General features: G+C 41.0%; 1 protein-coding gene across 1 annotated transcript in view; it reads right to left on the bottom strand.

Moving 5' to 3' along the window:
• The window catches only part of COG5 (component of oligomeric golgi complex 5), a 477,042-nt gene that overhangs the window by 99,840 nt on the left and 358,441 nt on the right, over window positions 1–18,761 (bottom strand). The window contains exons 15-17 of the mRNA XM_069765057.1: window positions 18,575–18,688; window positions 11,352–11,414; window positions 8,216–8,319 (exon numbers count right to left, since the gene is read on the bottom strand). Of these exons, the coding sequence (XP_069621158.1) occupies window positions 8,216–8,319; window positions 11,352–11,414; window positions 18,575–18,688 (281 nt within the window). The remainder of the gene's footprint in view (window positions 1–8,215; window positions 8,320–11,351; window positions 11,415–18,574; window positions 18,689–18,761) is intronic.

Genomic DNA, 18,761 nt, shown 5'->3' with positions numbered 1-18,761 from the left:
TGAAATATTACAAATCGCTCTGATTGGCAGTTTCACTTTCAACAGCCAATCAGAGCGATCGTAGCCACGAGGGGGTGAAGCCACCCCCCCTGGGCTAAACTACCACTCCCCCTGTCCCTGCAGATCGGGTGAAATGGGAGTTAACCCTTTCACCCGGTCTGCAGGGACGCGATCTTTCCATGACGCCGCATAGGCGTCATGGGTCGGATTGGCACCGACTTTCATGACGCCTACGTGGCGTCAAAGGTCGGGAAGGGGTTAATAGGTAATACCTCAGAGTGTCCAACACCCACTTGATGGCTAAACATTCTTTTTCTTTTTCCACTATGGAGTAGTTCTCACATGTGGACAGCTTCCAACTGAGGTACATTACAGGGTGTTCCTCCCCGTTAATCTCCTATGACAAAACTGCTCCCAGCCCGACATCCGATGCATCCGTCTGGATCATAAACTCTTTGGAGAAGTTGGGAGCCACCAAAACTGGCTGTTTAAAAAGGACCAGTTTCAGTTCCTGGAAGGCCGCCTCAGCTTCTGGGGACCACTTAGCCACTGCCTGCTTCGTCCCTTTCAGATTTCAGAAGATCCGTCAGCGGCGCTATCAGAGCAAAGTTAGGGACAAATCTTCTATAGTAGCCCACAATATCTAGAAATGCCTTGACATGCTTCTTTGAGAGGGGTTTCTTGCCAGCTCTGGATTGCTTCCACCTTATTGATTTGAGGTTTAATTTCACCTCTACCTACCACGTAGCCTAGATATTTGGCTTCCTCCATCCCCATATCACATTTTTTGGGGTTCATAGTTAAAGTCTGCCTTCCTTAGGGTGTCAAGTATGACCTGAACTTTGCCAAGATGACTTCCCCAGTCCTGGCTGAATATGACAATGTCATCTAGGTAGGCAGCTGCATACTTTTCGTGGAGTGCTAAAATCCGGTCCATGGCGCTCTGGAAAGTGGCCGGAGCTCCATGCAACCTAAACGGCATCCTGACGTACTGATAAAATCTGTCTAGTGTCGAGAAGACCGTCTTCTCCTTGGCCTCTTTGGACAGGGGAGTTTGCCAGCATCCTTTAGTGAGGTCCAGGGTGGTTATGTACCAAGCTGATCTTAGTCTTTCAGTAAGCTCATCTACCCTAGGCATTGGGTAGGTGCAGGGAGCTCGCAGACACATCCCTGGCTCTTTACGGGTAATGATATCAGCTATGTGGCTGTACTTTTGATATATAGTATATGAGCTAGGTTATTTATGGTCTAGGTTATGTGGGAATTGTGCAATATTTGTGATTACACTTTATAAGACTATATACGAGCCTTTTGCCTATGCTGCTAATATCGATTATGTCTTGTGAACATCCTATTTTTGGCATGTGTTAGTGGGCGTAACCCCCTTTTTTTCCTTTTGCCATCTGTACCTGGTCACTTAATAAAATTTATTTTTGTCTACTTAAATTATATTTGGGAATTTTTTGTCGCTGTTTTTCTTCGTTGCTATTGACTATTGCAACTGTCTTCCATTAATGTCCATACAATTATAATATTACAGTTTTTTCATATTAGATCTAATGATATTATTACTGTGATGTTTGTTGTTCTCATGAGGTGTTTTAATGTCATCTAGGTACACAGCTGCATACTTTTTGTGGAGTGCTAAAATCCGGTCTTTGGCTCTCTGGAAAGTGGCCGGAGCTCCATGCAACCTAAACGGCATCATGACGTACTGATAAAATCTGTCTAGTGTTGAGAAGGCCGTCTTCTCCTTGGCCTCTTTGGACAGGTGAGTTTGCCAGTATCCTTTAGTGAGGTCCAGGGTGGTTATGTACCAAGTTGATCTTAGTCTTTCAATAAGCTCATCTACCCTAGGCATTGGGTAGGTGTCAAACTTCAAGACCTCATTGAGCTTCATGTAGTCATTACAGAACCACCACTCCCCAACACTATGTGGCTGGACCAGCCAATCTTGGATTCTTCAATGATCCCTAGACTCAGCATCTGCTTCTCCTTTTTCAAGATCACCTCTCTGCAGGCCTCTGGAATCCGATACGGCTTCTGAGTGACGCAAACATGAGGCTCTCTGAGTACCTCATGCTCTATAACCTGAGTGAGGCCTGGCAACTCAGAAAACAGGTCTTTATTCCCCTGCAATAGTTCCCGACATTGCTGTTTCTGTGATAAGGCTGGATAAGGTGTCCACCTCTTTAAAATCTTCCACCCTGAAATCGGACTTGGCCACCAGACAAAAAGCTTCCACAGGTTCTCTGTCCTGCCACGGTTTAATCATACTAATACACACAACTCTTTCATGACCTTTGACATGAAGGGTATCCCTTGATCAGTTAGTATCTCCTTTGGCAGACCGGTTTGAGAGACGATATGGAGCAGCTCCTGAGATATACACTTTGCTGAGGAGTTTCTTAAAAGTACTGCCTCTGGGTACTGGGTAGCATAATGTAGAACCACCAATATATATTGATGTCCTCTTGAGAACTTCACCAGGGGCCCAACTAAATCCATCGCTATACATTTGACTAGAACCTTAATGATGAGCAATGGTACTAGAGAACTGCTGAAGTTGGCCAGAGGGGAGTTAGCTGGCACGTGGGGCAGGAACGACAATTCACCTCACTTCTTGGCTTGGTTACTCTATAAAGCAGATCCTCATTCATAGCAAAATGAAAAAAACAACTGTTGGCCCCTGGTTCCTGAGGTACCCCATTTAAAACTGTTACATTTTCAAATGTTCTTTTAAAAGTTTGGTCCCTGAATTAGGCAGTTACAAAGTTTCCCTCGGACACCTCCAGCTCAGGGATGTTGGCCTTAGGGGATGCTACCTCACCCTCATCACTGATAAGCACACACATGGTCAAATCGTCCACTAAGGCCTGTGGCGAGGTTTCTTTAGGGGTGATCTGGCTGTCCGAACAACCAGGCATCCCCATGGATACACCAGACTCTCACCACCTTTGCAGAGATCAGCCGAAATAGACGTGTGGCCCATATCAGAGTCACCAAACTTCCCGAATCCAACAGTCCAGTCATTCGCACCGCGTTTACAGACACTGAGCATGCCTGAAGGCCCTCGCCAAGTTGAGGAACCGCGCTGCAAGTGAGTTAGGCAAACTAGGAGCAAAAACGGCCTATGCTGCAATCTATTGGCTCAGAGTTCATTGGACACCGGACGGCTATATAGCCAGGGGCATGACACCTCCAACAGAGAACGGATAGGGACTGATTACTGTGATTCAGATCTCTCTTGGCACTTTGGGACGCCGGCCCCCCCCCCCAACCAAGTTCAGATTTAGTCCCCTTCTGTTGGAAGCCATTCCCTCTTTGCGAACGCCAGAAAGGCTTGACTATCAAGGGAACCATTGAATGCCTGGTACCTCTCCACTAGGCCTACCAGCTCATCTATATTTTGGATTTTGGGGATCTCCCAGTGCAACCCAGGACTGAATTGGCTTTGGCAGAGAGTTGATAGCTCCCTTAGAGGTCTTGAACCTTCAATCAGTATATCGCTTGTACTGTAATACTACAGGCCCCTGGAGTATCAAGATGGCTGTCATAATAACTCATCCATCCCTCTAATTTGGGTATGAGTTAAGAACAGGTTAATTATTCATTTTTGTTCTTTTGTTTTTCTTGCCAAATTCCAAGTGTCATACATTTTTATTTTTCTATCAACATAGCCAGATGAGGGCTTCTTTTATTAAAGGCATTGTAGTTGTGACACCATTCATTTGATCATACAATGTACTGAAAAACAGGAAAAAAACTTCCAGGTGGATGAAATGAAGAAAATGTATTTCCACCCCAGTGTTTTTTTTTCTTTTAATTCTTTATTTATAAATTTTAAACATACAATGAAAGTAAACTCACAGCTTGATAGATCACAGAGAACAATGTCTCCTGTATAAACATAGTTATACAAGTGAGCTTGTACAAACACCAAGGGGAATGTAAAACAAACAATAACAAACAGAATAAATGGAACAAGACACATACCAGGTGTATCCATAAACTTACAGTCTGCGTAGATTCATCGAGTAAACAATTATTTGTGATTAATATGTTAATATAATCAGGGCAGCACGGTGGCGCAGTGGTTAGCACAGCAGCCTTGCAGCGCTGGAGTCCTGGGTTCAAACCCCACCAAGGAAAGAGTTTGTATGTTCTCTCCGTGTTTGCGTGGGTTTCCTCCGGGTTCTCCGGTTTCCTCCCACATTCCAAAGACCTACTGATAGGGAATTTAGATTGTGAGCCCCATCGGGGATAGCGATGATAATGTGTGCAAACTGTAAAGCGCTGCGGAATATGTTAGCGCTATATAAAAATAAAGATTATTATTAAACTTGTAATCCTAGAAGAGATATTGTGGCTAAAATCAAGAGTCGAGTAAACTATAGAGGGAACCACCGGGTCACCCGAAGGGGCCCTTCCCTCAAGGGAGCTCATCCACCGCTGCATCCAGGAGGAAACTAGTGACCCCAATCCTTTCCAGACCATACCAGTCCAGGGAGCCCCGATCTTAAGAAAACGGTAGTGAGAGAAGGTCTCCCAACTTGAGGGTTCCTCCAGTCTGTAGATATCCTTAATTTTCTCTAACCATTCCCCTATAGTTGGTGGGGTTTGTTTTTTCCATTTTAAGGCTATTAGGTGTTTTGCGGCTCCTACCGTCAAAGGGAGAAGGTCATGTTTTGGGGGTTTGAAATTGGGTATGGGGAGGGACAGAAGTACTTCTGGGGCAGTTCCGATTTTATCACCCCTAGGGCTTTCAATGTATCATTATTGGTATTTTACAGACATTATTATTATCATTATTGGTATTTTACAGCGGTGACGTCACCGCTCTGCTTTCCGGCTCCCAGACAGTACAGGAGGAGAGCAGAGAAGCAGAGCACAGCGCTGGAGGACAGACAGCGGTAGGTAAGTATGTAGTGTTTGTTTTTTTTTTACTTTTAGCATGGTAACCAGGGTAAACATCGGGTTACTAAGCGCGGCCCTGCGCTTAGTTACCCGATGTTTACCCTGGTTACCGGCATAGTTGGTCGCTGGAGAGCGGTCTGTGTGACAGCTCTCCAGCGACCAAACAGCGACGCTGCAGCGATCCGGATCGTTGTCGGTATCGCTGCAGCGTCGCTTAATGTGAAGGGGCCTTTAAGATGACAGCCATACTGGCCGTCAACAGGTCTTAGCTGCTATGGCAACCTCTTGGTAATCCATGATGGTGTCCTAAAGGGTATGAGTGACCATCTATATATAAATGACCCTGTCATGAGTTGAAATGTCCATGTAAATGATTAGCAACAGCAACTGGTGCTTATCTTCAGCCGCTGTGGTTGGGGACAGATCCTGGATATGTAACACAGCCAGCATCTAATATGTGTGGAGTGGGCTCAGTATAGTATTAGAAATTTGAGTGTTTTGTAGCGGAGCTAGTGCAGGTGCATAAGATCAGCTGCAAGTATAATCCCAAACCACATCGGGAGAGTAAGGCTACAAGAAGATATATATAATAAAATATAATACCCGCGCTTTGAAATATGCACTAGTAGGATACCAATAAATGCAAAGATTATTGCAAATAATTACCTTTTAGGTAGTATACAGTGGGCTGTCTGACGCTGTATGTTGAGAGAGGCAATTTCAGGGGAATGTGTGTGAGTTCAACTAAAGTAAAAAAACAAACAAACAAACAAGGTATTTGGTATGCACACCTATTTAGCAGAAAATGTGCGGCAATTAAAGGTACTAGAATGGGTGTATCTAGACCTGATGCAGGACCTGATGAAGGAATCCGTTGTAATTCCGAAACGCGTTGGTTATTGGCTCCTCTCACACACCGTACTGCATAGAGGGGCACCACGTGATCGAGCTAGTCACGTGACCCGAACACCACACAGGTCCTGCATACTGCTGCTTAGTACAGCGAAGCACCACGAGCGCCTGTCACCGGCCGGGACAGTGCGCTCAGCAACTCTCCTACAAGCCGGACTCATAGGACTAAGGAGATAAGTACCACTCCATTATTTTATACAATAAGGACATTTCCTTTCGGAAACAACGTACCTTAGTTCACAAGTACTTTTTGTTTTCTTTTATTCACTAAAAGTCCTGCCGTTCTTATAATGCCAATCTAAGACTTCATTTTATTGTGCTCTATTTTTTATGTGTATCTGCAAGCAGCGGAGCATTATCTAGATACACCCACTCTAGTACCTTTAATTGCCGCACATTTTCTGCTAAATAGGTGTGCATACCAAATACCTTGTTTTTTTTTTTCTTTAGTTGAACTCACACACATTCCCCTGAAATTGCCTCTCTCAACATACAGCGTCAGACAGCCCACTGTATACTACCTAAAAGGTAATTATTCGCAATAATCTTTGCATTTATTGGTATCCTACTAGTGCATATTTCAAAGCGCGGGTATTATATTTTATTATATATCTTCTTGTAGTATTACAACTTGTATTTGAAGCATATTTTATGTTTATTTTGTTGTAAAATTATCTTCTAAATCCTCAGAAACATGGTGGATATGCCCTAATGAGTAAGAGATAATGCACTTGACTCTCTACAATAGACCATGGGTTTTTGTGTTTACTCCCTAATGCATCACAACTCCCATAAAACTACAGTGGAGGGAGCCACAGGTACAGGTCACCTGTTTAATTTCCACACTCAAAAAAAGGTCAAGAGACCCCACTGTCCTAATGTAATGTGGCATCCAGAGATGTATACAACGTGCATTTAGTACTTGCCAGTCCCTGCTCCTCAGCTGCATGACACTACTCTTCTGTGTGTGTCTCGTCACATGTGGTTGACCTGTCAGACTAGCATTTTTGAGTCCGTATGACTGGGGCTGCACAGAACGACATCATGGGCCAAAAGTTGTGCCCCCTGGTCTATATCAAACCTTTTTTCCCTGAATTAACCAAAAAACCTTGCTAATTGCTAATCTATATGTCTATCAATATTAGTTAAAGGGTTTTTTTTTTTTCAGGATTAGAATGAAAGTCTGCAGTCACTCTATGTGACTGCAGACAATTGAATCCTCACAGTATGTGCACTCTACGCAGTCAGAATTCTGCGGTGCAGGCGGCATGCGATTTTCATACTTCTGGTCACATTCTGACTAGACATGAATGATCTTACTCAATGCAAGTGAATTGAGCGAGGCCGAGCACATCTAGTCGGCACATTATCACATGTATGCAAATCACATACTTTTGGCAAAGTAACGGCCTACTCTCACAACTGGCCCCTGAGAATCCTAACAGCGTGCAGTGTATATACTGTGAGGATTCAATAGTTTACAGTCACAAAGAGTTAAACTGCAATTGTGACAAAATGTGTTAATGCAGCCTAAGGAATAGAAGAGTGTTGAAGTCAGCTCAATAATGGTTTAAGTTGCCTTTCTATATCAAGAAATCGTACACACTGTGCGAAGAACATATATACATATATATTATCTGAATAACTCTCTTTTTTTGTGATTCAAAAAATAAGACCGATGGATAGTGACGTAGTCAAATTTCTGAATGATGCCTGTGAATTTTTCTGCCGAACTTTGCTATTGATGGCGGCCATGGTGGAAGAACTTCTCTGTTCATGAACTGCCATTTCCTTATTTTCAGGAATATGTACGGATAGCTACATACATTGTATCCGCTGACAAACAAAAAGTCTGATTCCACCAAAGTCGGACATGAATAACTCCTTTGCTCATCTTGGTCTCACTGGCAGCTTGGTGTGCACATTGCTTTTTATTATATCCTCAATTTCCAAGGAACACACCGTTATATTTCCGTTTATATAACATGTGCAGCTTATATTTAGGCATTTTGTCCTGTGTCACCTCTATTTTAATTATTTCATCGTATTTAGTTTCCACCCTCTACCCCCACGAATGTGTTATCGGAGTGTGAAAAACTCTTAGATATGACTAGCTTATGACTTACCTTATGCTTCCTTTAACATTTAAATATTCAACTGTTGTCCTGGTGCAAAATTAGCAATCTTTAAAATAGAAAACTATGCTCATGTTTTACGGAAATATGATTGTGTATCGATTTGCTGTCTAAGGTGTTAACACGCTTTCCAAACTAGTACCATCACACCTCAATACAAATTCTACAAACACATAACAATACATAAAGTGCTAAAAAAAGAAATCCATAAATAAATAAAAAATCATAAAAAATAAACAGAAAAATCTTACCCTGAAAAGTCTTCTTGGTGCATAGTTATGATAATGGCTTCAACAGAATCACTCACGGAATTAATTAAAGGCTGAACAGCATTTCCCATAAGATTATCGATAGTCTGAGAAAGAAGCGAGAGCAGTATGGAAATTAGGACTGCCGATCAGAACACTGATGGACAGGTCAATTTTATTATAAATTTGAATGCCAGAGATAATCCTATGTAAAGGTACATTAGTCTTAGGACAGGTCTTTAATAAAACAAAACAAGGAGATGTTCCCAAAAAGTTCTTGGTATTATATGCAATTCGCTTTGAAAAGCAAAGAAGTACCGTAAGCAAGTTTATATAGAGCTAAGTAGAACGCGTGTGCAAGTCCTTCAAGTCCAATAAAAACAATTATTAAATACTAGATGGCAGCCCGATTCTAAAGAATCGGGAGTCTAGAATCCATATATACTTTATTTATTCAAATGTAAGAATAATACAATTAATAAATAATAGTAAGAAAGAACAAAAATAATAGGCAGTATATGGAGAAAACACCAAACAAAAGTTCAAAATTGGTGTGAAAATGTCACTGAACCACTTCACAACTAAATATATATAGTTTTGGTAAATGGTATTATCATTTTTTTGACGAAATTCGGCAGGAGCTTGAAGAGCAACGTCACTGGGCCCGCCTCCACGCAGTAGAAACTTGCTGTGAGGTAAAAATTCAAAAATCACACCAAAATGGCGGGCGGAGTGTGTCACAGTACGGCACGTTTCTGATTGGTCGCTCGCAGCAGGCGGCAACCAATCAGACACTGGACACTGTTGACGTCACTTATCTCCGGACATTAGCTCCGGACATTAGCTCCGGACATTATCTCCGCACATTAGCTCCGGACATTAGCTCCGGACATTAGCTCCGGACAAAGCCACGGAAGTTGGCACAAATTGCAGGAAGTAGTATTCTAGGCAATTAATCTCCGGACATTAGCTCCGGACATTAGCTCCGGACAAAGCCACGGAAGTTGGCACAAATTGCAGGAAGTAGTATTCTAGGCAATTATATATTAGATACTGTGATTTTATAGAGAGCGTCAAAAATGTTACTCTGTTATAACTAATAAGGAGCGCTCTAAAATCTCGAAAACATATAACAGAAAAACACAGATGCTGTATTCAAGAGTCATCTTCTGCTTGCAAATACTCATGAGTGTGCCAGCGTCTTAAAGGCATAAGACCATAATCTTAGGGTACCGTAATTAGTTTTATATAAAGGACTCTACTCCGTTGAGAAAAAGGAATGTAGACATAGGCTTAAGAGTTGTATTGTGATGTTTAAACTCAAACGTAGAAGATAAATCAGAGGTCTTAAGGTACCGTCTCACAGTGGCACTTTGCTCGCTACGACGGCACGATCCGTGACGCTCCAGCGTCGCTCCATTATCGCTCCAGCATCGTAGACTGCGGTCACACTTCGCAATGCACGGCGCTGGAGCGATAATTTCATGACGTATTTGCGATGTAGAATCAGCAGAGGAGGTGGAGAATATCGTGCACACCTTTGTTACACGATGCGATCATGCCGCCACAGCGGGACACTTGACGACGAAAGAAAGTTTCAAACGATCTGCTACGACGTACGATTCTCAGCGGGGTCCCTGATCGCAGTAGCGTGTCAGACACAGCGAGATCATAAGTATATCACTGGAACTTCACGGATCGTGCCGTCGTAGCGACCAAAGTGCCACTGTGAGACGGTACCCTTAGCGGCCTAAAGACCCCCATACACATTAGCATGCTGCCGGACACAAGACTGTTTGTCTCATCGCTAGCTAATGTCTCCTGTCTGACTGCCTAATACACAGGAACACTTGGTTTGTCAGGCTGTGTTGCCCATTTTGCCCATGAGAGAGCTGCCGTTGGAATCCTCTGGCAGTGGCTTATATCTTGGAGAACAAAATTATCAACCACTGAAATTCGGATAATAATACAGATTATAATCTTTATTTTTATATAGCGCTAACATATTCCGCAGCGCTTTACAGTTTGCACACATTATCATCACTGTCTCCTGTGGGGCTCACAATCCAAATTCCCTATCAGTATGTCTTTGGAATGTGGGAGGAAACCGGAGTGCCCGGAGGAAACCCACGCAAACACGGGGAGAACATACAAACTCTTTGCAGATGTTGTCCTGAGTGGGATTAGAACCCAGGACTCCAGCGCTGCAAGGCTGCTGTGCTAACCACTGCGCCACCGTGCTGCCCTTATGTCAAGGGATAATCAGAAGACCCCTATACACAGTCACTTGGCCAGTCTCAAGCACATAATAGTGAAGGGGTTGTCCGTTCTTAGCTACGAGTCTGCAGTCACCTTATGTTTATTCTCACATTGAGCACACTGAGCGCTGTGAGGAGTCGGCTCCAGGAGCAGGCGGTTATGTGACCGTAAGCGTGTGATTTGTATACGTCCGCTTAAATAGTATCCGGCCTCACTCAATACATTAACATTGAGCGAGGCCACGTCCATTGAGTCGGCACGTGACCACATGTATTTAAATAACATTCACGGTGACATGTCCGCCGCTCCCAGAACTGAAAAATCCTCACATGTCATGATTCACAAGTCTGCAGAAACAGAGTGACTGTAGACCTGTAGCTCAACACTGGACAACCCCTTTAACATGTCTATGGGGGCCTTAAGATCACACTTCTGATTGCATCTCAATCTAATCTGAAACATTTGTCTTATCTCTGTGTGCCTATTATACACAATTGCTCTCCGTGTCTAATAATATATGCCAAACATGCACATGTATCAATTAGTACAACGGTATAACTGTATGTGCGAATAAATGTTGCTTTTGACTTTTAAATGCAGTTCATAATCATTGGTAAATTGCTTGCTGATACAGCAAATGTCAGCTCTTGTCTGGATTAGTGAGGCATGGTTTTTATGTGCAGAAAAATCCGAGATTCTTTCAGAAATAAAATACCATGTAGCACCATTCATATGTCACATTCAGTCCCAGTATTTGCTCTCCGCCGCTCTTCTATGAGAGCCGAAGAGCAAAACAAACATTACCGTACTCTGTTTTGTTTTTTTTTATAATTTTTATTGAACTCATTCGTGATGACAAACACTCGAGAGACCATATTACCTTCATGGCAGCAGTTATATTCTGTTCTGCAGCTGCTGGAAGTGAACTCTGCCCTGATACAACCTTCAAATAGAAGAAAATGCAGAATCATTAGACATATCTATTGCTGTATCACAGGATGAAAATTGAGATACAAGATCCAAAAATAGCAACTTCCTAGAAAAAAAATAATGCTAGTAAATATTAATGAGTGCACAAGTACAAACAGGTTTCTACTCAAGGTCACACGATTTTAAGGTTTTTCACATGTATTCAGTGGTTAGACGGACTTATCTTGAGCCACTAATTTGATATTTGGAGAAAATAAAAAAAACTCATTCCCCTAAAAGTAATATAATGAACACAGTCAGCAAAGGGTGTTCTTTGGGCAGCAACTAAATTTCTCATTTCACCCTAAGTGACTACAAAAGTCCAAATCCTGACAGTGTGCATTGTGCACACTGTCAGGATTCCCCTCTATTTCCAGCTGTAGCAAATGGACACATTGCCCATAGTATGGGATTTGGATACTTGCGGTCATGGACTGACTAGCTTCTCATCAGCTTCGCTAAATAAAAGTTGGGAGATTACTAAGCATACAAACTTATAAATTGAAATCCACAGACTTATGTCTACCTTTAATCTTAAAACCATGAAACTGCATGGCTTGTAAAATAATTTACAAAAAGACAATAATGGCATTCACAGATTTGAGGATCCCTTTTAACTTGGCTTAATGTAACTCAAATACAGAAATTCGAACATCAGAACATGTATAAATTGGCCCCATCTGCACTGCAAATACTGGGCTTAATCACATTCGAAATAATTGGTTGAAAAAGATTAAACCAATTCGCACAATACAGAAAAAAAAAAAGAGTTGACATTGCAACTGAAAATAAAATTAAACAGCCTCTCTATAGGTATATTTCTCATTTCCACACCGTGGACTATAATTAACCCTTCATATGACCCACATTATCTACCAAACACTAATCTGTGCAAATGTAGCACGAAGTTCTTTGGTTAATTAAACTTGAGCCAAACAAGACAGTATCGGGATTGGTGACAATGGCAAGTTATGGCATTTTTAATTCCCCCAAAACGGAGAATGCATTGTACAGGAAAGCACAAATCTGTTGTTACAAGAATCTTAGTGCACTCCAATTTAATATTATTTTACCTTTGACATTTAGCAAAAATTAAATCTCAGAATCAGACTACATATGTTGGAATGACACCACTAAACCCTTTACAATTACTAAAAAAATCTTTCTGAATAGAAAAAAAACAAAATGTATTACACTAATGTTCACATAAGTTCTGCAGGATTTGGCCAGTGATATAGATGGACGTGGACCACACAAGATCTTTGTGGCAACAGTGAACACAAGGCAGGAATAAATCCATCTAGAGGCCGCAGGTCTGGGGGAATAGAATACCCTGTAGATCTGGAAATGTGTAATATTGGATAGTATCATTTTAGTTACTTTTCAAGAATGTTTTGCCAATTAATCTGGGATAGAATTAAAGAAAAATAAATCAGCTGTCTATGGAAATTAATCACTGAAATAATAGTATATGCCTTGTGCCTAACAGTTCAATATATATATATATATATATATATATATATATATATATATATATATATATATATATATATATATAATAATTCCTGCGTTTTCTTTTACTTTACATGATAAGCAATGGTGCAACTTGTTCTAAACGCCTTGATGCTTAAATGGCACCTTCCACCACTTCACAGCTTGGCGAGTGAAAATCCTAATGTGAAAACACTTCGACTCAAGAGTCTTTCCTGTAGGGCTTAGTCATGTATAAAAGAAACCCTGGAGATTCTAGTACAAGCTCATCCAGTGTACTAATGGACTATGAAGGATCAATGCAAACCTAAGACGTGGCAGGTGAACTGAACCATGGGATAAAAAAATTACTAGTACATTTTCTTTAGAAAGTAAATCAGGTTTTTTTTAATTATTACAATGAATTAACACAGATATGGGGAGCACTGGTTCTCAATGAGGAGCTCTAACTGAAGTATACAGTCATAGGCACCATCACACGTCTGTTTTGTTGAGTCCATGTTCGGGCTGTTTTTTTTTTTTTAAGTACCGCAAATAAGGACAAACGCACACCTATTGTATTCAATTGTGGTGCGCACGTCAGTTTTTTTTTATTTTTTACAAAGACTGTGTGTCCATGTGAAAAACTCATAGACATGAAAGTTTTTATCAACAGCACGGGCAAAATGCGTGCCACATACATGGACACTGATGACACATGGCTGACATCTGTGTGTTATCAGCGTGACATGTACCGGTATCGGGGAAGAAGTGGTAGAGTTCACGCTGTTCCCAGGAGCCGGCTGCTGAAGGCAGCTCTCATCATTGTAGCCTGGTCTCCCTGTGATCGGCGCAACCAGGTGACATTGATGGGAGTTCTATTCAGCACCTGTTTTGTACATAGTGTACAAAATTAAGAATAGATTTAAAAAGTGGCGTGGGCTCCCGTGTAATTTTCACTTTAAACCGTCTCAATTTTGTGACTTTTTGCAAAATCATTGCAACTATCTCCTGTCTCAGACTGATATACTATACTGGAGGCTTTATAAATGGGGGACTTCATTTTATATTTAGAAACCTAATGTTTTATATAGAAACCAGTCAGAAATAAGCAATTCTGCTGCTGCAGTTGACAAAGATTACGAGAAGCCCTACGGCATAATCCATACGTTATCAATGAGAGGTTATGGACAGGTACACATGGCACACCAGTAATGCTGTGCAGAAGCTACACAGGTATGCAAGGCATTAAAAGCCATGATGTGAGAATGTGAACACTGTACTGGTGAAACATCATTTCAGGAACAAAATGATCTTTGTTAATAGCGATAATAAACCGTGCCTAGTAACCGTGCATATAAGTGTTGCAAATGTTCATCTTTTGATTACATTTATTTATACTGATAATAAAGCATGGAGAAGAACCTCACTTATCAGAAGGCTCATATGGCTTGAATTTACAGACTTCATTTCAATGAGATCAGCGGTATAATTACATTTTCTCCAGCAGTAACTACTAAAAGCTGCATAATTAGATTTAGATTTGGAGCAGCCGAAGGTCAAGCCCTTCTTCTACCGTGTCAGCTACCAAGTATACAGGAACAACATTTCAACCAAAAAGCTTTGGACACCCGCAGCATCTTAAAATGAATGGGCTTGTCCTGTTGGTCTTAAATCTGTGTATGCTTCTCTTTTCTAGCTTGTTCTCACTGGATAAAAGGCTTTTAAAGCCAGAAAAGACATTTACAGGCAGAAGGCCAAATAGATCCTGACAGGTGATCATGATATGCACTCATCTGATGTCAACCGGTCTTATCAACAAGCACGGGCACCATTTGCAGTATTATGCCTTGTGATGGAGCACACAAAATTACCAAGTGAGGGAAAATATAGCAATATATTATAAATATAGGGGGACAGTTAACTATGATGTGTTGGCATCTCTGGCAGTACCCTTTTGGTCCGCTAATTATTGCCTACAAGTGTGGCACAGGAAGTTCTCTAGGTATTAATATTATAAGGTTTTTTCACTTATTTTTTTCAGGATTTTTTCAAATGCAGTGTCATCCCTATGTTTATTTTTCATGCTTAGGCTACTTCCACACTAGCGTCAGTACCGACGCAAACAGCGAAAACAAATGAACAACGGGGGCAGCGGATGCAGTTTTACAACGCATCCGCTGCCCCATTGTAAGGTCCGGGGAGGAGGGGGCGGAGTTTCGGCAGCGCATGCGCGGTCGGAAATGGCGGACACGACGCACAAAAAAAATGTTACATGCAACTTTTTTTGTGCCGACAGTCCGCCAAAACACGACGCATCCGTCGCATGACGGATGCGACGTGTGGCCATACGTCTAAATGCGTCGCTAATGCAAGTCTATGGAGAAAAAAAACGCATCCTGCGGGCACATTTGCAGAATGCATTTTTTCTCCAAAATGACGCATTGTGACGTACAGCAAACAACGCTCGTGTGAAAGTAGCCTTAGTTTGCTTTATTCTATTTGTTTAGATGTATTGCATTTTGTAGTGTTTTAATCTTAGTTCCATATTAACATACATGTTATACCTATTTGGTGTTTGGTTGCTGTGCACATTTGTGTGTTCACACACAGGGCAATCTGTAGATAATATAGCACCTTTTTAAAGAAACATTCTATGGACCTACATGCTCCAATCTTCCCTTCACATATGTGGCAATTTACCAGCCAGAGGCTCCACCTGAAAAATGGTAGCTACACCCTTTAGTTAAAGAGAATAGATTTTATTTATGTTATCCATGAATAAGGATTGAGTTACAGTCTGAAATGCGTAGTAAAGTCACAAATTATATGTTGAATGTACCCAGGGTTGGACTGGCCCAGCAGAGAACCGAAGCATCCTCCGGTGGGCCCTGGCTTCTCCTTCAGGAAAGTTCATAAGGCAAACCTTGCAGGTGCTAAGGGGCTCTTCAGTGGGGGAGAAAGGTGGGCCTTCAGAATCAAATCCTCTGGTGGTGGGCCCAATGTTCTTCAGTCTGACACTGAATGTACCTGAGGATATCATTCCTAACCTTGTTGGAATAAATTCTTCATTTTAATGGAAACCACGGCTGGAGGATTTTTTCTTACTTTTCACCCTTTTTGTGCTGGTAACAAGTTTTATCAATATACTAGTGGACTGGCTTTCTCTACATATACAAGAGACCTCTAAAAAAATCACCTAAAATGATGGAAGTCTGATAACTGTGATCCTAGGATCTCATGGGTGAAGCCTGTGACTAGAATATGTTTTCAGAGCAGATTCCATTCTACCCTACTGGAATCCCTAAACCACGGCACGGAGAAGTCATTTACTGGAAATCTTTGGTGAAAATTCTAAGTAAAGCACTAATCATTTGCGTGATCTTTTGTTTAGAATTTTGTGTCCGAGTTTTCTTGTGATGGAAATCGCAAAGTAGAGCGGACTCACAGACTCATCTAGTGTGATCTTCTAACACCTAGGAAGAAAATCAGGAAATGGACTGCTCAAGTATGAAGGTGCCATAGCTCACAGAGAAGCTGCTTTTTCGTTTCTGGTACCACAATGGCTGCTTCCATGAATTTATTATTCTGCCAAAAGATGTACATATTCCACAAATCAGCTGTGTTTTTATACTAATTTTAAAGGGACTGGCTTTAATATGCAAATAAAAGCGCATAATGGTGCTCCTAGGCACAGGCCATGCCAAGGATGCACCGAATCCCCCTCACTTGCTTATTAAAAGTAGATTTTTCAGCAAATATTAAACTGGAGATCCCTGGTATTTTTTTTTATAGAGGCTATGTCCCATATATAAATGTCTATGCAGTTTAATTGGCATTTTGCGGGTGACAGACTCCTTTTAGTTTAGTTCTGACATAGTTTGGAAGTATCGTAGTTTAAAATTGTTTCCAAATTCAACAATGCACTGTTTATTCTTACAGAAGAGACAATTGATTTCAATAGTTGCAAAAAATAAATTAGATTTTTTTGCAGAACAGAACAGTCTACTCGTGGGTGTGCAAGTAGCTATCCAACAATGTACCGTAATATTGATTTACATGCTACAGCTAACATATACAGCAGTAATTTCTTTACAAGTTTCGGACAATTTTCTGTCTTTTGTGGGACTATATTGTGTTCATATAATTTTTGTGTTAATTGGGTATTCTCATATTATTAAATTGCTATAGTTAGATACAATGGAAATAAGCAAGCTTGCAACTGACTTGATTTTTCTGTCTGCTTTCATTCTAATGCCATAAGAGCTTTTATCTTATATATTGTACAGCTGGTTTCCAAGGCGCTTGGCCACCAGAAACTGGACCAAGTATGCGCAGTAATTATAATCCAGGAAAAGAGTCATCTCCTAACATACCAGCCGCCTCTCACCAGCCCATTGATTTCTATGGAGCCGTTACTTGCTCAGAGTCCTGAATAATCACAGTCCCCCGCCACCCAGCATCAGCAGTTTCCAGAGCAGTTCTCATAAGGACTCTTACTTTCCTAAGTCGTGTACCTGTTTAAAGACCTTATTATCTCCACATGTAGATATATAGTTATAACAATGCACCCTTCAGAACAAACACTGACACGCCGTTAATGTGTTAATGTGTAGTAGCAAAATGAAGCTAACCACCAGAACTGTCGCGCAGAGAGGAGCATGTGCCCCCCAAGCAACCAGTTAATAAGTAGGGGGACTGCAGAGCTATGACATGTTCAATAGACAACTTGAGAATACCCCTTTAAGTTAGATTTACAATGGTAGTGTTCTGTTTCCAAGATGTCCTTTTTGCAGGGCAGAACAACTTACAATTTGGATCTGCATGTGGTGTTAGGCACACGATCTGCAGAGTTACCCATTCGGTGATATATAAGCTCTATGAGCCGATTTACATACAGTTTCGCAGTACATGGATTTTGCATTTTGTAAAGAAGTTTGGTGGCCAAAAAATTTTTGCAATTCTGTAGTTTTGATTTTTATTTTTTCTTTGCAGCATTTACCTTATGGGTAAGTTAATTTTATAATTTCATACATGAAACTTTTTCAAAAGTGGCCATACCAAATATAACTATTTTTTATTTCTTTAATCCTAACAAGAGAAACAGAGAATTATTCAAAATTGTTAAGACTTTTTATTAATTTATCTTTATAAAAACTTTTTTTCCACTTTATATTTAGTCAACTTGGGATAATTGAACCTGCAGTCATTTTATTGCCTGTTCTATATAGTATTGCAGTGACAAGCCAAATGACAGGACTAAGATGACACCTATGGGAGCCTTTAGCAAGTCCCCAGATGCTATGAAAACTCATTGATAACATGAAATCACCATCCTAAATACTAGATCATCAATTAAATCATAGAAAACATACCTTTTATTTCAATAAGTTATATGAAAAATATCCAAATATCAAATACATGTCAGGTTCCAATATTGCACTTCATGCCAGTGAATCAAAGGTTGTGCATACTCTCTAGTCACACACAAGACACTGCACACTAGCATCCAAGTATGGATATTCTCCACGTTTCCCTTCCAATCGGTTCATCAGGAGAACACACTGGCCTGATCTAGTTGTTATTTTAGAGCGTTTGCTGCCCACTTTCCCACTTTAACTACTCTAATCTACTGACTTATACTCACCCTTGCCGATATCTTACCATCTTATGAATGGAATGATGAAGTCTGTAAAGTGAATTGACCACAGCCACATTTCTTCGCTGACCTTCTGTGAGAGGTCCAATCACCTGACTTGCGTCTCCTTGAGTAGACAGCTAAAATAACAAAAAGAGATCAATCTTAAAACGTAGGACACCATTGTCAGGGTGAATTACATGTTGAATAGTT

Source organism: Ranitomeya imitator, chromosome 4 (assembly GCF_032444005.1).
Source record: "Ranitomeya imitator isolate aRanImi1 chromosome 4, aRanImi1.pri, whole genome shotgun sequence".
Classification (NCBI taxonomy): domain Eukaryota; kingdom Metazoa; phylum Chordata; class Amphibia; order Anura; family Dendrobatidae; genus Ranitomeya; species Ranitomeya imitator.
Note: the sequence above shows the minus strand (reverse complement) of the source record. Positions and strands in the feature narration are given on the sequence as shown.